Here is an 18,216-nt window from a genome sequence, read left to right as displayed (position 1 = left end):
CTTTTGCAACTATCTCAGTGTTTCCATGCGTGTAAGCAAGCAGTTGGTGGAGAACTGTGTCAGTGCATGGTGTTTATGCTGGAGGGGAATACAATCCATCATTGGACAGGGCCATTGCCCAGACACCTGAGCACATCCTGAGAACAGTCGTCTCATCGCACCTTCTCTCCTGTGACATGCAGCTCAGGGTAGGGCCTTCAAATTATCTTCCTCTGAAATATGCCCTCCCTTCAAAAATGTTAAAAGAAGGAACATCTCCACCGGCAGCTGTGGATGTGCCACCAGGCAGAAGTTGATAAATTAGAATTTGGTGCTATTCAAGCCAAGCACATTGGAAATGAGACCAGGAAAGTACGGGTACGCATCAGTCCAGTTCTATGCTGGATTAATGAGAAATTGTGTTTACAAGTTGATGATGTAATATCTACACACACATTTTTCTGAAATGATTCACAGAACATTTCTGGTGATTAACAATCACGTAATCTCTCTTTAATTACGAGGCAATAAGCTGCAGTGATGAGTTTTTACACAGGACCAACAGGAGAACAGTGGAATCATATCCATCCGGGTAACATCTGTGTCCATTGTACCTCAGACCTGTATAACTGCAGCATCAGTTATATAGGTTAGGCATAACAAAAATGACAATTTTCAGCCATGACAATTTGTTTAAAAACCAATCCTTCAGCTTGAAGCTGCATGGTTGTTATAAACTTTACAGGACTGAGACAAAAACGCAGTACTTCAAGGAAGAGAGGGTAAAGAGGTTTTTGAAAAATGGCATCAAAAGGAAAGAGGACGCCCTGAAGACAGAACAGAAAATGTTTGTAGCCTGTGGGGAAACCATAAAACCAAACAATCAAGCACATCATGATAAAAGCACTTGAAACAAGTGAACTTAAAACACGCTGAGGCTAAAAGAAAGCATGAAAGTTACATCCTAACAACAAAGAAACTCAGCTTGGTTACTTTTACGTCTTCTACTTATATTTACCATAGCAGGTTGATACATGATAACATATCTTTGAAATTTACACTTATTTTCAGATGTATACATATATTTGATGTTTATATGGCAAATTATCTTTTCTTGTGAAATGTTAACATAATATACATTTACCAACAATATCTGCGATACCAAGATACTTGAAGCGGGTCCTTGTGTAGCAAAGTCTCTACAATCAGTGCACAGTTACACAATTGACCAGTAGCTGCATGGCTAAAAGTGCAAAATGTAGTCACTTGAACTGAGAAATGCTGCTTTTACCAGCTGGTTGAGCCGACTAGAATAAAAAAATAAGGATTTTTTTTTTTTTACATTTCTATTCATGACCATTCTGTGAGTTTCAAGGAGATTGATTTTCTTCACAAAATGAAATAACAAATAAGATTTCTATTGTTTTACTTTTTGTGACCATACTAGCATTTTAGCAAGCATGTGTGATTTTTCTCTTCAAGTGAAAGCAGATGGATCTAAGTGCTCATTTTATCAGTTTGGAAAACACTTTCTGGATAGGGTAGAAATTAACAGCAATCATCTTAATCAATAGAACTAGAATGAACATTTTAGAATACATAGTTATTGTTTTTTTTACATAATGCCAGATGAAATGATTAATCTCACATCTCTACAGTCATAATGCCACGAGAGTCAAAAGATGGTTACCTTAGCTTAGCACAAAGTCTTGAACCAGGAAACATGTAGCACCTACTTTTTGGACGGACGTTTTTGTTGCATTTGGATAAAACCTCACTTCCTGTTTGTTTTTCCACCTTTATGCTAAGCTACTGCCAACTGGTTCCTATGGGTTGCTTCATACAGTATGTACTTTTCATCTATGTAACTTCTAACAAATTAAAATACAGTAATTTAAAAAATGATTTACTGGTAACTTAGGCATACAAGATGAATAGCCATTGATCCCAATGATATCCCAACAAAAAGTATATGAATGAAGAGGAAGGTAGTGCTTGGTCTGTTGGTTCAATGGGAAGCTGTTTGTTCAAACAACATTCTTATGAGCAACAGGTTGAGAGATAAACAATTGCAACCCAGTAATCATGTTAACATTACAAGTTCATGCGGAAAGTGTTCTTGTGTGAGGTAAAGAAGGATTCGCTGCATCTAGAATTTGGACGAGCGGGATGAAAAACCGTTGTACATGTCCGCCCTGAGCCTGACCCACTCTGATAACCTCTGAGTGGAACTTTTTTCTCGAGTAAGGATGCGAGCGACCTTCTTCAGCTTCTCCTCGTTCCTTTCCAAATACTGGATGCCCTCAGCCTGCAGCATGTTGAGCTTCTCTTGGCGGTTCTCGTCCATGGAAATTTCTTCGCTTAAGTGGGGGTTGAAGCGGAAATAAGTGTCAGGAGGAAGGAAGGCGTCCAGCATGGCGTGAACCTCTGGATGAATGAAGAGAGGCAAATGAGAGGCTATACAATAAAACAAACATGGTATCTTGAGGACAACAGAGACCAGCATTGTAAACACACATTTAATTTCTTATTAGCACCAACATGTGTGGTAAGGGACTGAAAAGTCTAAACTTATCTGTCAGCTCTTTGACAGCTCTTAGGGAATGGAGCATGAGGTCATACAGACTGAAAATATCTGCCTGTCATGGTTTTTGAATCTGATGCATGAGAAGGTCAAAGCCAACATACAAACATACAATTAGCAGCAACAACAGGGTAAATATGCGTGAAGTACCCAAATAGTAGTTTCTGACTGTGTTCCCACACCAGATGCATAACTGATCAGAACTAACCGCCTTCGGGTCCAGCAAGATTACCCCCCCCCCCCATTGGTGTGGGCATTTAAACTGCAAGTGAATCAAATGTGAAAATTATGGTGCACCAGGTGATGGCAAATTTAAAGGATTTGACTGGCTGCTGCACAACTGTATAGAACTCAAAACTTGTTATTAATTGATTGTCTAACAATGACAGTAAACATAACAGGTAAACACGCATCAGCAGTTATTTCTTTTGACATTAAAATATGTACATCTGCACTGAGTATGTTAGTCAGTACAAGCCAGCTCCATCAGGTTCTCTGTTTACTTATAAAACCCCATCAGATCATGCTCGTCTACAACCGACAGCAAATTGGGACTCTTTCGATAGGACTAAGATGACCTAGGAGGCGCATGAACACCTGGTTAACTAGTCCAAAACAAAAAAGCAAAAAGAAAACAACGCCTGTTGGTGAGCTGCAGAGAGTTTCATTGTGAACACAGGGGGAACAAGTGCAGAAGAGCTTCTGGGTCACACTCTTGCACAACAGCAGCAGCAACAGAAAGGGGGGACCAAGACAAATTTAGGCACAGCAGAGGTGCCCATGGCCAGAGGTGATAAGGAAACAAATGAGGTTGTCACAGCAGAGGGCCGCAATGGGACGCATCCGGAGCAAAGACAACCTGCAGTGAAGGATTTCATTGGCTGGGGGCATCAGAACCTTATTGGATGATTTCATCTTCATTTGTAGAAAAAAAAACATGCGGACAAATAAATCTACGCTGCAAACAATTTCAATACAGCATCTAGTTCAATCGAGTCCATGTATTTATGTACTCTATGGCTTATCCCTGAAGGTGACTTTCATCTTTTGACCACCGTTCCTCATAGTTGACGCAGGTTGTCAGCCTTTAGATTGGGATGTAACTTGTTAAGCATCGACTGGAAAAAAATGATCAGGTGTTTGTCAGTGGACCAGAGTTTTGAATTGAAAAGTCCAAGAGGTTTTTAAGTTCAACTTTCAAAACATGATGGATGATGTAACCAATACATAAACATATTCATAAAGTTTATCTTCAACCCCAATCTGAGCTCACCTTGAGGATGTTTTTGGGGTAATTTCATTTTTTAAAAAGTGGATTCTCCAATCAGGAGCTGTTCCACCCACTATGGATCTACTAAAACATGCCATAAACACAAAATTTTTAAATTGCCCCCTTAAAGCGTTCCAAATTGCCCGTAGGAATGACTGTGTGTGTGCTTGGTTGTGTGTGGCTCCGCGGTGCACTGGCATCGTGCCCGGAGTGTCCCCCGCCTCACGCCCTCTGCCGCCGAGATAGGCTCCAGCTCCCCGTGACCCGCTGCGGCGGATATAGCGGTGGTAATCTGAAGATGACTGACTGACCTTTAATAGTAACTGCACTTACCCTCAGTGTCTGTGGCGCTGCTGATGACGTTGTTGAGTTTGGTTTTGAGGCTTGTGTAAGTGGTGCCGTTCTTGCCGAGTGTTTCGATGCGACCCGTACCAAGCGAGACCACACAATCCAGTGGCGTATTAGGCCACAAACAATTACACTCATGGACAGCCAGCGCCGTGGGGTTGTTAATCAGCAGACCTCCATCCTGTACACAAACAAAAGAAGTGCTCAGTTAGAAACTCCATTTACAGGCAATGATTTTTTTTTTTTAATCACCGAGACCACAATGAGTGAAACCAGTTGACTGGCTTTGAAAACTTCAAAACCTTTTATAGATTTCAAAACTCAATAGCTTCAGTTTTTGAAGAACATCTGATGGAACAAAAAGAACGAATCAATGTGCAGTTACAGAGGTGATTGAATAAGAAGAAGTTTTTGTTTTTTTCTCATCGTCTACTTCTCTCCTCCCAGTTTCAGTCAGATTGGCTTTGATATTGAACAACTGCCCAGGAGTGCATTTGCTTTGGAACCAGTCTACCCGGAGCAATCGGGGAGTAACTGGAGGGGCTATGAGGACTGTTGAATAGGCATGAGGCTGAGGAGCGATGAGCCGCGGGCTGGCAGCAGGATCAAACGCACAAGGGCCACTCCTCATTAAAGAGGCCAGGCTGGGGGGCCTGGGAGGGGGGGACAAGGGGGCCCAAGTGTCTAAGAACATACTAGGGGAAAGATGTCTATGTGCCTTCAGTATGTGCATGTTTGATCGCAACCTCATGCATGTTTAGAGTCAATGCGTGTAATAATGTGGGTGTTTCTGACAGCATACATAACACACATTGAGCCTTGGGGTACAGGGGGAGGGGCGAATTTTACAGGGTAAGACCCCACAACTACTGCACAAATCTGTTGATGCACAGTGTTAAAAATGAGGGGGTGCTATCGATATAGAAATCAGTAGATGATGTACAAGTGACTTGTTTTTAATATAACAGTAAATGACCCTGATAAAAGATCAATAATTTCAGCCCATAAGAGATCCATATGTTGCAATAAGTAAGCAAAAGCGCTCACAACGATAATGCAAACAACATATGAAATAGCTAGTGTACGGCTGTAGTGATTATCTGATTGACAACAAATTAACTTTTGCCAATCAGTGAGTAGTTATTTTATACATTTATTTTTCAAAAAGGAATTCCTCAATTCAGTGGGTCCAGCTTCTTAAATATACACGTTTTCTAGTCTCAGTTATATAAATACCTCGAAGTTTCAAATTGCTGATCAGGAGAGACAGCAGAGGCTACATCATCAGGGGATCAGCAAAATGTTGGCTCTTCATCCTCTGGATGAATGTCCAAACATAACCCCTGATGCATTAGTCTGGATCCAAGTGTTGAACGCCTTGATGCTGCCATCCATTGAGACTTGGTGCTAGTATAGCTTAAACTGAAGAAAAGTCAGCAGCCCCTTTTTGTAGCACTGCCATACAGAGGAGTGTTCAGTGATTCAAATTAAATCATCTGTTGTGATAATATGTCGTATTAGTTCAGCTGTGGTTGGCATCCATTTCACCGACTGACAGAATCACCCAAAGAAGTAGTCACTCAGCCACAAAGCACAGAAGAACTTCTGAGGCGTACGTTTGTCCATAGCACATCATTTTGCATCAGTAGGGGTGTCTGGCAAGCTAGAAAACCACTCACAGAGAAGGAGGAAGTGCCTCAATCAGAGCTGCTCCTAACGGAGACACAGGGGCTCACAGTAGCGAGCACCAGGCGAACCCAGCAGGAAACAAAACAACTAAGCAGTTTTCTCATCACTCGCTCCATTTTCTAAACTCAGTGGCAATTATAGCAACAGTTTGGGTCCACTCTGAAAGTCTTTGTACTCATAGCCTGGGGGGCACGTTTCATAAGAATGGTGGCCTGCCTCGCAGAACCGGGGCGTATATTAGTACAACCCAGCAGCACAATTCACTTATGAACTGGGGATTGATCGCTGTAACCTGCCTGGGCGATTCAAAGATGATGAACATAATTAAAGCAAAGTCTGGCTTTTTGGCAGTGACAAGTGCAAGCGGCGCCACCGGATGATTGGTGGGTTCAATTTGTGTGAAACACTCCAAGTTTCAGAGGACTCAATAATCCAGAAGATAAATCATATCTATTATCTTCTTTCATCAACAAACCTCTTCCTGCTTGAGGAATACGGCACTGCACTAAACTCACAATGAGAGCATTTTGGCAGATGCTGTACTAGAGCTGGGGTGTTTCCATGGAAAAATCTCCATACTTGGTCGACCGACACACTCTCACTTGAAGGTTTCTTGAGGCCATGTCATATTTGGTTAAGGAGTTGAATTAGAAACAATGATCTACTTAGGACAATCTGCAAATCAGCTTTGCATACAATTTGGTCAAACTCTATAGCTTTTTTTTCACAAAAAAAAACTTGGGCAGAAGGCAAAACCTCAATTCATGAGGACGTAGAGTTGTAATGCTGCTCAGACAGAGCGACTACCCCCTACAGCGACAACCATGTGTCAACAGATAAATGTCCTCAAAGGGCACAACACAGTCGGCCAATGGAAATTTAACCTGAGAGTAAACAAAAACCAAATTTAGAATCACGGAGTATGAATTCTACCTTCCAGAAAAGCTTAATGCTTTCCTTTGGCAGAGTTCCTTGATTCCCGTAGAGCAGGTGTGTTGATACTCTGGAGGATCACGGCTCCCCAAGCCTCGACTTTGCCCTTCAGGGTCTAATGGCTGATCCACCAATCAGCTCTGCATTTCCCTGCAGCCAAAATAAAGCATGCTCTCAACTAATTAGGTCTTCTGCACCTCTGGGAAGACGTTTCACTTCTTCAGAATGCCAATTATGGTGATTTAAGGTTAGAAATAAACCCATTCTTCCAGTATATTGTGAAATAAAACTGTTGAGATTATACAGGTTGACATGTTACTCTGCATGACATAAGATGATAAATAAACCAAATGTAGACATGCACAATTTAGAGGTACAGTTTGCTGTTTGAAATGTTTCTGTTATTATTAACTTTTTAGAGCATATCTCTATTCGGCGTGTTTAGGCCGCTTTGATGGGGGGAGTTGAACTGAATGGGAAAGAGCTGCTATCGTCAGGATCAGTAGAAGTCATTTCACGCCTCAGTGTATGTCAGCTCCCATTAGCTGGGACAGCAAACTTCATGTTCTTCATTCAACTCCCGTACCTCAATATTCCTCTAAACCACGAGCTTCTATGCCGTTTCGTGAGGATGGATTGCTAAGAGACGTCACACCAAAGAAAAGAGCAGAGTGCTTGCTTAAATCTAAATGAGGTGAACCTTTAACACACATGTAGCATTCACATCACAGTCCCAATGAGTTGCTCATTATAATATCTTCTTTGGCTTCTTCACCAGGGCTGGACATGGGGCCACTGAGCTCTGTCATGATTTATTGTGGAAGCTCTGCCACTGAGGCTCCCTTCTCTTTCAAATGATTAATTAGGAAAGCATTATATAAGCCACGGAGGTCCGATTGTGCCTGTCACAATAACAAGACTGTTTTCCAGAGATTCAATCAATGAAGTCGATAATTAGGCTGCTATTTAAAAAACTTCATGTGTACTGTACTCTATACTAACAAATCTTCAGTCTGGTTTGCAGATAACAGAACGCTCTTCAAGTCACTTTCCAAATCTAGAAAATAAATCTTCTCATTGAGTTACAATTAATTGCTTAAATGGCATCCAGCCCACATAAAGGCCACCACTGTCAAGGCAGGGAGATGAGAATGACAGCAGTGTTATTGTGGTGAGCGTAACTCCTAACTGGCATCCAGGTCAAGTGAGAGGTCTGCATGCCGTATTATGTGTTTATGACGACCAGTCCTCCTCTTTGCCTTGGTCTCTTGACATGTACCAAAGGTCGCACTGAGAGTCAAGTCATCTGCCCAAGCTGACTACAGAAGACTGATCCATCTTTGAGGGCCGAGTTTGCTCCAGGGCAATCCTATGAAAGAGTCTTTTCCCAAAGATTTGAAGACAACACGACCACACACCTCCCTGCGATGAGCTAGCGTCTCCTCTGGGGTGTATCACACGTCTCTAATGCAGCTCAAGACGAGGCAATTCTCGATCGTCTTGTCTACAAGAAAATGGATGACGGATAGACAACCACACACCACTAACTACTGGAACAATGAATCATCCCTGCCACCTGTACTCATTCCAATTTCAAAGGGGTGCTGAGTCCCTTTTTTTCTCGTTATTTACTCTGTCTATAATTCTCTGGGCTTTATTTACACATTCCACAATTTCATTTCAGAGAGCGTATATTCTCCGTCAATCACCAAAACTCTCCACAAGAAGTAATAAGCTATTTTCCCTGCTGTGTGTGTTAGAGACAACTCTACATATAGACTTGCATATCAAGACATTGTAAGGGAAATTTTAAAGCTGCAATTTTTTTAACATCCCCAGAAGCTTGATCTGCAGCCAGTTGCAGTGAGAGGCTTGCAGAGCATGGTGCAGTGCAGTGAGGAGGTAAAGGGGTTAGAGGCGAAGGGGATGCGGATGTGTGCCAGAGCATTTGTGTAGAACAGAACAAAAAGTGCAGCGAGCAGTGGAAAAAAAAAAAAGGTAAAGTGACAACGAGAGAATTCATATGTGCCTGCTCACACTTAAGTCAGAAACACACTGAAAAAGAAGCTGTCTGCAACAGGGCTCACAACCTGATGTCCAACAGCCTCCAGCCTGATGTCCCCTGGCTTCACACAGGAGGAGAAGGCAGGGAACACGAAGAGATTTAGACTATCTGTCACCTGTCTTCTCGTCCTCTATGAAAATTCATGACCAATCACTTCATCTCTTTACGGTGAGAATATGCAAGATCATAAGCCTCTCCCTGCATGTTAGTTTGTTCAGCAATAGTTCTTAAACCCAAAGCTGATTCGTGTAATGATTCCAGAATCACTTATGAGTTGTTCCCTCTGTTGCTCATTAGCAGAGGAATCTATGATACTGCTGATGTGACTTCCTTTTCAGATTGTGTGACAACTTCTGATGTTCCATGTTGAGCTGTGTGGATGGTGATCCAATGATCCCATATAGTCCATCATGGTAGAGGTGTGCACAAAACATGTTCCAATTCCTCCCCATCCCTTCAGGAGAAGCCATAGCAACTACGTTGGGGGTGGGGGGGTGGGGAATCAAGCCCTCCATTTCGCACATGCCTTGGAATCCACTGTGAAACGTCTGTCTCCTACTTCTGTGTTCTTCAGTGTGGAGATAACTGAGAGTACTTTAATGTGGAACCTCCCCTTCTTCATCTCCTTTATTTTTTCCACTCTTTCCCCCCTTGCCTCCCCTCACTGAGGCATCCTCTCCATGGCTACGGCAGCAAGTGCAAGGCTTTGATAAAACAATGGCTGCTGTGCTTCAAAGGTCTTCCTTAGAGTTTAATTTTCCCCTGCCTACCAGTCAGAATCTGCCTTTGCCAGCTTTTCATTGCAGCTTTGCAAAATCATCAGCAAACAATCACAACCTTTTTTTGAAATTCTGCTTGAGAATTTCTGCATTCTTTCAGCACATGGCATGGCACCTCTCCTGCATTTGCAGCGTGAAAGGATGATTGTTCGGGGCCTGAATTAAGTGGAAACCTCTGTGGGCGTTAGTGGAAAAGAAAGAGATGACTCTCTCTCCCGGGAATCCTGACATCACACAGACGGCATGTTTTGCTCACGACTGGTTCCAGCGGCTAAAGAAGCCTCAAATGAAGCCGATGGGCTGGGTGGCATTTGGAAAGTGGCCGGGAAATTGACAGAAAATGCTTCAATTGGCTTCAGTTAGTGTTTGTTATTACTGAAAACATGTCACATTTTATTTTGTGTTATCCCATGTTATTATAGCTATTTTTCATGAATGGGATTTTGAATTTGATCATAAAGTTACAACAGAAGCTTCTGTTGCTTGAAGGCTTCATCTTTATTCACCAAACTTGATGATCAGTATTATTTTTAAGCAAAAGTTGAAGAAGTTGTAACGGCTCTTGGGCACCAAGATTTATTTCTTCCTTTATCCCATTTGTTACTTTGAACATCTGCATAAAACCTGTTTGTTATTTGAAATGACATGTCATGGTGAAGACAGGTGAAAACTGCCCCCCAAAAAGTGTGAAGCAAATATGATAAGATCAAATCCCACAGCAGCAGTCAATCAAGACAAAAACCTCTTTTAAAAAAAACCCTCAAAAGATTTTTCAGTCTGAGAAAAACATGAGAAGACAAAAAATAACACCATCAAACCAAGATTGAAGCTCATTTCATTTAGTTTCTTGTTTGAAAGTTTCTGTAAGCAGAAATTAAACAGAGATAAATTGTGAATTTTACTGGTTTCTCCTGGAATGTGTTGAATATATTTAACTACTGTGTGTATTGCATCTCACCTATAAGCTTTCCTGCTTTAGAGAATGGCATAGTTTGGAAAAGCAATTCCATAATTAGATTGTCTGTCTTTTCATTCTAACGAGCCAGATGCAGCAGTCAAACTGTGTGTGATGAAGAAAGCGCTGCATTGGACTAATTTATGCATCTCAGAGTGGGGTGAGACCTCCTTGATGGCAAGCTGGGGAAATCTCCCCCCGAAGGTGGAGCTGCATCAAAAAGTCTCTTTCATTCTCTCCCCCTGAACTCCTGAATTCACCTACACAACTAACACGCCATCCAATTAAGACAACAGCAGCGGATGGACATGGGAGGCTGCCTTTGATGCAAACTGCTGCTTCAGTCTGTATGCTGCGTCTAAGTTGAGTTTGTATTTACGCCCATCCTTCGTCTTGAGTTTCAATTCAATGAGGTAATAAAGCTCAAAACAGAAGTGGCATTTAACGATTTGCCTTGATGTTTTGTTGTTCTGAGCGAAATAAGATTAACACTTGTTTTGCACGTCCCTATACATGTAGTATCTTGTTTCTTCTGTGGCCTTTGCTGACTAATTCCATACTCTGAAGGTAAAGGAAAATGGAGAAGTGTGTATTGATCAGTAAAACAGCAGAGTGGACCAGTGGTTTTCTTCACTGAAGGCTAATGCATACCTGTTTAGCGGAGATGGATTTAAGTGTGTCTCACAGTGACTCTACCCCTCAATTTCCTATCACAACGTAACTGAGGCAAAATAAACACTGACGGAATGGAAATGCAGTTCCTCCCTCTCTGCTGCTGTGCAGAGGATTTTACCCATTAGGCTTAATGAAATCCTTCAAACTCTCCACCGGCAACACTGACTATACTTGGTATTAAAATCCAGCACACCAACAGCCAATCCTGTACTGGTTTAGTGGAGGACTCGTATTAAACTGTCACCCGGAAAACAGCGTGTAAAAGAGAGTATTAGCACAAAATAGACCTCTATCAGAAAGTGACGCGACTTTGGGTTTCAGGGTTAAACATAGGAAGAGCATCACAGTAGACACCTCTCCTAATGTGACAGGTTAGATATTAGTCACCTCTAAGGATGGACAAATAAGGGCAGCAGTCAATATTTGAACTGCCCAGTTACCCGTGTGTGTTTGGGTCTGACCTGGTGGAGATCATTCCCCAAGGTGAACTCCTGGAAATACCCGGGGGCAGCTGATGTAGCACGGATGGCCTGCCAGAGCTGGTGCTGACTTCCCCCCAGATAGTGGGAGCGCACCCCTGGCAGAAGATTGTAGTTCCTGAACACGTACGCCTTCAAAGGAGTACCCCTGTTCACAATGGTGCTCACCGCTGCCACCTGCAGGTGACGGCAAAGATACATGATATTTCCCTTTCAGTAAGAGGTAGAATTTTCTAAGTCAACAGATCTACAATGTAGGCATTATATTTGCAGAGGTCAGTTTACTATCATCATGGCTTTGTGAGCCTCAGTGGAATCATTACTGGGACAGAATAAGACGGAAGCATTAGTAAAATCATCTTCTAAACCTCACCTTGGGACATTCAGGGTTTCTTGAAGTCTCCACCAGGAGTTGGGAGCCCATTTTCTCTCTGTGGAAGGGTAGACAGAAAATGAGTAAATTCTGAAAAGGCAGTGTATCATGCTGCCAATTTCCTTCTGCAAGCTTTACAAAATCCTCCCGCGTATCAGTTAATGGAACTTGAAATCATTCTGTGATTAGCATAGTTGAAATAAATTACTTTTGTAAAATAGCATTCAAGCCATTTAAAACATTCTGCACATTATCTGACTATGGAAATAAAGCCACAATTTTAAAAGAATTATCACACACTTCACTTAACTCTGACATATACAATGGGAGGCTTGATGGTTAGAAACTGGTTGGAAACCATTGACTTTCAAACACTGATATATCACTGTAACCACTGGGAAATCAATGACTAACAAACTAACTTGAGGATGTTTTCCCATGATTCACTGTTATAAAAAGCGTGGCTCCAGCCCATCTTCACGGTGCCAACAATGACATTTTGCTTGAAGACATCCGAACCCAACTTCCGGTAAAGATCAGCACACTCGTTCAGTGGGATCTGGAAGACACCCAGCATAAAGCCTAGAATAGCACCTGAAAGAAAAAGACAAACAAGTGTCCAAAGATTAAAAGGCACTGATAGGTACCCGAAAACAAACTGTACAAAACCATTTTCATATTAACGGGAAGTGTAAAAGCATCGGTTACTCCTGTAGGAATGTATCATCAACTAATGTTAACAATTAATGAGAAAACAGGCATACACATGTTCTTGTTTTGTCACTCTCAAGGTGTTATGTGGAGCAAAGTTAACATCCACATGGATTATCCGTTCAGAGCAACATTATTCGAATGACTCATTCACAGGTATTACATGGGATTAACATGGCCATTACACCACTTTTCATTTACTTTCTCCTTGTGATTACAGGTCTTTTCAAGTGACAACGGGGCGGCGAGAGGATGTCCCTGGCGGATCAGACCAGCCAGATGTGACCCAGATGGGTTTTATATGTGTGGAGATTATATGATATAGGACGGAGATTACATTACACTTTCATACTCATTACGTGTGAAGATGAAATACCTCCAACTACTGTTAATTAAGACTGAGCTAACTGATTTGGGGACACCCAGAAACGTCTGGTAATTAAAACCTAATGTGCTCTGCAGATAAAATGCAGGTTTTGCAATATGCTAAGAAAATGAAATCAACCAGGAGGCAGGTGGACAGAACAGGCAGGGGGTGGTCCATAGCGCCCCCTAGTGTGGATTTTAAAGAGCCAAAAAAGTAGGAACTCATCCAATTATCATTTCTGACATCAGTTTCACTGGCTAATTTGATTATGGAAAAAACAGGATTGACATTAGCATGATGTTGGTGAAACCTACCACAAAATATACAAAAGCGACAAATGGATTAGCGTGTGATCAGTTCTACTGTGCTCTCATCATCCAGACACGTTGACAGAAATGATAAAATATGGCAGCTGCAAACCTGTGCTGACACCACAAATATAATCAAACAGTTTATAGATGGGTTTGCCGGTCAGGGCCTCCAATTTGTGCAACGTCTGTAGTGCAAGAAGTCCCCTGAAAACAGAACGTCAAAATTAGACACAAACAGTGAGGCATTAAACAATCAAATGACAAACCACAGCACACAAACCACCCATCAAGAGTGACAGTTAGATGATGTTTAAATTGGAATGACAAAGACAAATGGGATACAAATCCCTGACTACATTTACTTGACAGACTGACACTGATACTGTCAGCAGTGACTTGCTTTTAAAAACACGATACTGTACTTAGTGATTTAGTTACCAAAAAAAAAACAGAACAGAAAAAGAACTAAACTACCTCAATCCCCCTCCATCTATAGACAGGATCCTTATTCCTCTGCCTTTAACAGGTGCATGATAGCCCACCAGAGCCAGCGCCTCCCTGACTGCTGCTCTCAAGCCTGGATCATTTGCCTGTTTCAGGCGCAGGAGGCAAGGGATAACCTTTTCCTTTAAAACACAAAAAAAATGCTGCAGCAGTCAGAAAAAACAATCTGGATACAGGGATGAAGGCAGACCCAACTATCTTTTCTCCTCTTGTCCTACTGCATTGCTTGTATTGTGTTGTTTGTGTTCTTTGAGCATGCACTAACTCAAGCAAGGGCAAAACAATCAATGCATTCAGAACAAGCAGTTGATCTCATCATTTCCCTAGAGCTGGTTGGAAATCGACAAGTTTTTCCATTTTGCAAGTCAAAGTTAAAATGTTGGGTTACTGCAGAAATGCAAAAAAGGATGGTCTGCAATGAGACTCAGGAGAAATATGTAATATGAGAGTTCAGGGTAAGTTTTTATCTCACAGACTGACCACATTTAGGCCAAAATGACCACATTGGTCTCTGTTCTGTCCGTTGCAATGCTATGAAACATTATTTCAAAGATACGTCAACCTTATCGTTGATATTGTTTTCAAGCTCCTTAAAAAAGTCCTTGGTTTGGATTGGATTAGCACTGACTCTGTTCCTGACACAAACACAGATTGAACTGAGACATAATAAATGCTGTATTATACAGTCAGCATGTATTTGCTCGGCTTTTCACTTTTTGCCTGGTATGGGAAAATTCACAAATACAAACAGAAGGCCATTATCTGCATTATTTACATGCCAAATACAACACATTTATGTATGAATTAAAAATATGATGTGATAAACACACTCCCGACACTATGAGCTAGTGCCAAACATGAGATATGCCAAGTAGAGTCAGATATTTGAGATGACAAAGATTAAATACTGTAGTACACTGCAAAAAAAAAAAAAAAAAGAGGGAAAATTGCTGGTTTGTTCAGGGTTTTCACCTTGACTGCAACACCACAAGTCTCTGGAAACTCCAGGAGATGGTAGCTGAGGTCCTCCACCCGGTTGATGTAGACCCGTACATCTGACGCCCTGTGAAGACCCTGAACCAAAGCTCTGGTTCGGTTGTCCACGCTGACCCTGGCAATGATCTAAATAAAAAAGGATGTGCAACCAGTCAACCGTTGAACATTCATTACCTGCTTGATAAAAAATTACCCCTCTCTAAGAAGCAGTAAGAGAGAAACTCAGCATGTAGCTAACCAGCTGTATGGGCCTCGACAAGCTTGCTCTAGTTTCACAGGCAAAAATGAATGTTTAAGCACCACTCAGAAATGGAATGGTCCAAGTAAATATTTACCCTACCAAGTGCATTCTGGTGTCAGCTATGGGTTTGTTGTTTGGTTTGTAAGCAGGATCCACAACAACAACTAGGGGGATTATGCAACCCTTGGTGGATGGCCGGGGTATGAGCCAGGAAAGAAATCATTCAATCTTTTGTAGGACCAAGATTTTCTTTGTCTTATTAAACAAGAATTATACTATACAGGTATATATATATATATATATATATATATATATATATATTATATATCATATAATACTGGAATTATTTCCACATACATTTGGGTTGAGGTGGGAAGAACCTCCACAAAAGGAAAATTGATTTCAGAATCATTTTACATCACGAGATGGAACATTTCACAAAATTTTCGCAATGTAAATTTGTGGAGGGTTGGAGCTGGGACAGACCACCTCGTCAAACATTTATACAGTCCGTATTTACAACAGCTAAAATTGCAATGGGCTAAAATAATATAGTAATAACTTTCTGGAATTTGAATCCAAATATGGACCACCCTCTAAATGTATTCTGTGAAGGACAGTTAGATCATGTACAAATTAGAAACAAAGCTGCCATTCGGTATCCCTTGTAAAAGATATTCTCAACAGACAAAATGAATACCATTTCAGTACATTTAGCTCAAGGACATGGGACATACTTGCTAATCAATTTTAATAACTCCAATAACATAAAGCAAAAGTCAGTTGGGTTTCTGTCTTTGTAATATTAATTTGTAAAATTTGTCTTTAAATCTTTTGACATTTAACAGTGGAAGATGACATATTTGAAAACTCACAATATATTCTCAGTACTCAGGCAGCATAATAGCACACTATGATAGTACCGTACTATTAGACATCATATCCCACATTGTTCAAATTACACCAAAATAAATAACCACCAATAATAATGCCCAGACACAATTAATAATGATCAACACTAACACTGATATGAGGTCTTCTGCTAGATTATTGGCATAGATCATTCAAAAATAGAACATACTAAAGACAGCTAAAGTATGCAGTTCATGATTTGTTTACTTTATTTGTTCACTTTTAGTTTGTATCATTCTATATCATGTAAATGATAATGAAACACTGATGTTCAGTTTTTCATACCTTCTCCCTTTGAAGAAAAAGTTTCTTGGCTTTTTCCTCTGCAGCCTTTTGTTCTGTACTAACTGTGGCCTCAGCATGTCTGACTGGTGCATTCACAGCCATTTTCTCCTCCAATGCAGCCCTTTTGGACTCTGCTGTCTTAAACTTGGGGACAAGGGGAGCAATGTAAGTGCCCACAAAGGCTTGCACATTTGGAGCTGAGTAAGAGAAGTAGTGTCCTAAACCCTTCTTAGAGGATGGAGGGATAACTGCATCTGGAGCATCAGAGTCTGTTCTTTCAGACACTGGTACAAGGTCAATTGGCTTTTGGCTTTGAGAGGAATGGTTGTCATTCTCTTCTTTCTTGCTCTGAGTCTTGGTGCTGGCACCAAAGTATGAGTTGATATGATTGGACAAGTAGTTGTAAGTCTCATCCAGGTTGACTGAAAATGTGCTGACATGAAAAAGTTCTGTTGGCTTAGAAGTTGTGATTGTGTCGTCCTTATCAGCTAGTGGGGGTTTGACCTCTTCTTGCTTCCTGGCACCATTTGCTTTGACAATGAGACGATTACGCCTTTTCTCCTTGAGGTTCTGTGCAGCTGGAGCTGTGGCAGAGACAGCTGCTTGAGAAGATTTGTGAGGGTGATTGGAAGTAGTGTCACTCGCATTAAAAATAGCAGCAGAAGTAGGAAGAGGAGTGGCAGGTGAGGAACATGAGTCACATATGGTTTGGGGTACGATAGGTGTTGCGTGTGCAGCAGCATTCATGGGACCAGACGTAGGTGTGCATACACTCTCTTCAGTTTTGTTCACTGATTCAACACTGGCATCCGCCTTTTTCCCAGCCTTTGAAGCCTTAGGCTTGAATCTGGCAATTTTTGTGAAAAGTTCTTCATGTGTCCCACTCATAGCTTTAGTCATGGTGTCCAATGTGGTCCTGAACCGTGACATGTGTTGGCTCAGACCAGCAGACCACCGTGAGACTGGAGTGTATAAGTGCAAGGTGCTGGTGTGGAGACCTAGCCTATGTCGAAACGGATGAGTTTTCCAGCGTTTACGCCCAGTGATCCTCAGCTGTGGGTTGTGTCTCCAATGGAGACCCCCGGCCTTGGAGCAGAAAGGATGTTGTAACTGAACCCTGTAGTCAGAGGTACCAAACACAGGAAGTGAAGCAACTGAGTTGGGAACACGTGTTTGCCACAAATGAAATGCTCTGCTTATATTCATCCAAATAACCGAAGACATTCTACGACCCATTCTTACTGATGACACAGTTGGTGCTATCCAAAGCAGTATTTGGCCCTAAGCTCTGGCATTCCGTTAACCTGGTGATGAAAAACAAAAACAGAACGTAAATATGAACGAAAGAAACATTAAAATGTTGAAAATGACACTTGAAACATACTAAATCTATTGAACTTCCGTTTTCTTGGGTAAAACCTTTATGGTTAATCATACAAGTGGAAGGAAAATAACTTATGTAACAACACCAGAGAATAAGGTATGGCACCACCAGCAAGTAGGTACTAGCTTCGTAGATAGCTAACACTCCCGCACGAATAGCGGCCACATAAAACATAACGAAGCATACCGGTCTCTTTATGTCGTTGTATCACAAATGTCGGTAATCCTTAAATTATCCTCGTCAACAATGACACAGACGTGTGAGGACGTATGGAAACACACACGACCTGACAGTTTCTAAGAATGACAGGATGATGACGTCAATCAAAGGAACAACAACGATCACGTGACGACTACGGGCTTTGCAATTGGCTGTT

General features: G+C 41.5%; 1 protein-coding gene across 3 annotated transcripts; it reads right to left on the bottom strand.

The window, feature by feature from the left end:
• Positions 1–470: 470 nt before the first annotated feature.
• On the bottom strand, positions 471–18,159 carry LOC137594143 (calcium-independent phospholipase A2-gamma-like). Of its 3 annotated transcripts, XM_068313424.1 has the most exons (11): positions 18,027–18,159; positions 17,699–17,760; positions 16,457–17,573; positions 14,995–15,144; positions 13,993–14,144; positions 13,628–13,722; positions 12,552–12,723; positions 12,130–12,187; positions 11,739–11,933; positions 4,167–4,362; positions 471–2,406 (listed from the first exon to the last, which is right to left on the bottom strand). In XM_068313424.1, the coding sequence occupies exons 3-11, from the start codon at positions 17,384–17,386 to the stop codon at positions 2,129–2,131; spliced, it is 2,226 nt and encodes a 741-aa protein (XP_068169525.1). In that variant the 5' UTR covers positions 17,387–17,573; positions 17,699–17,760; positions 18,027–18,159; the 3' UTR covers positions 471–2,128. The 3 variants fall into 3 exon arrangements, with proteins under 3 accessions (XP_068169525.1, XP_068169523.1, XP_068169524.1); XM_068313422.1 differs by having other exon boundaries at positions 16,457–17,760; XM_068313423.1 differs by lacking the exon at positions 471–2,406 and adding an exon at positions 2,415–2,636 and having other exon boundaries at positions 16,457–17,760.
• Between the last annotated feature and the right edge of the window lie 57 nt (positions 18,160–18,216).

The sequence above is a fragment of the Antennarius striatus genome, chromosome 4 (assembly GCF_040054535.1).
Source record: "Antennarius striatus isolate MH-2024 chromosome 4, ASM4005453v1, whole genome shotgun sequence".
NCBI lineage: Eukaryota > Metazoa > Chordata > Actinopteri > Lophiiformes > Antennariidae > Antennarius > Antennarius striatus.
The sequence above is the reverse complement of the archived record's forward strand: the minus strand, read 5'-3'. Positions and strand labels throughout refer to the sequence as shown.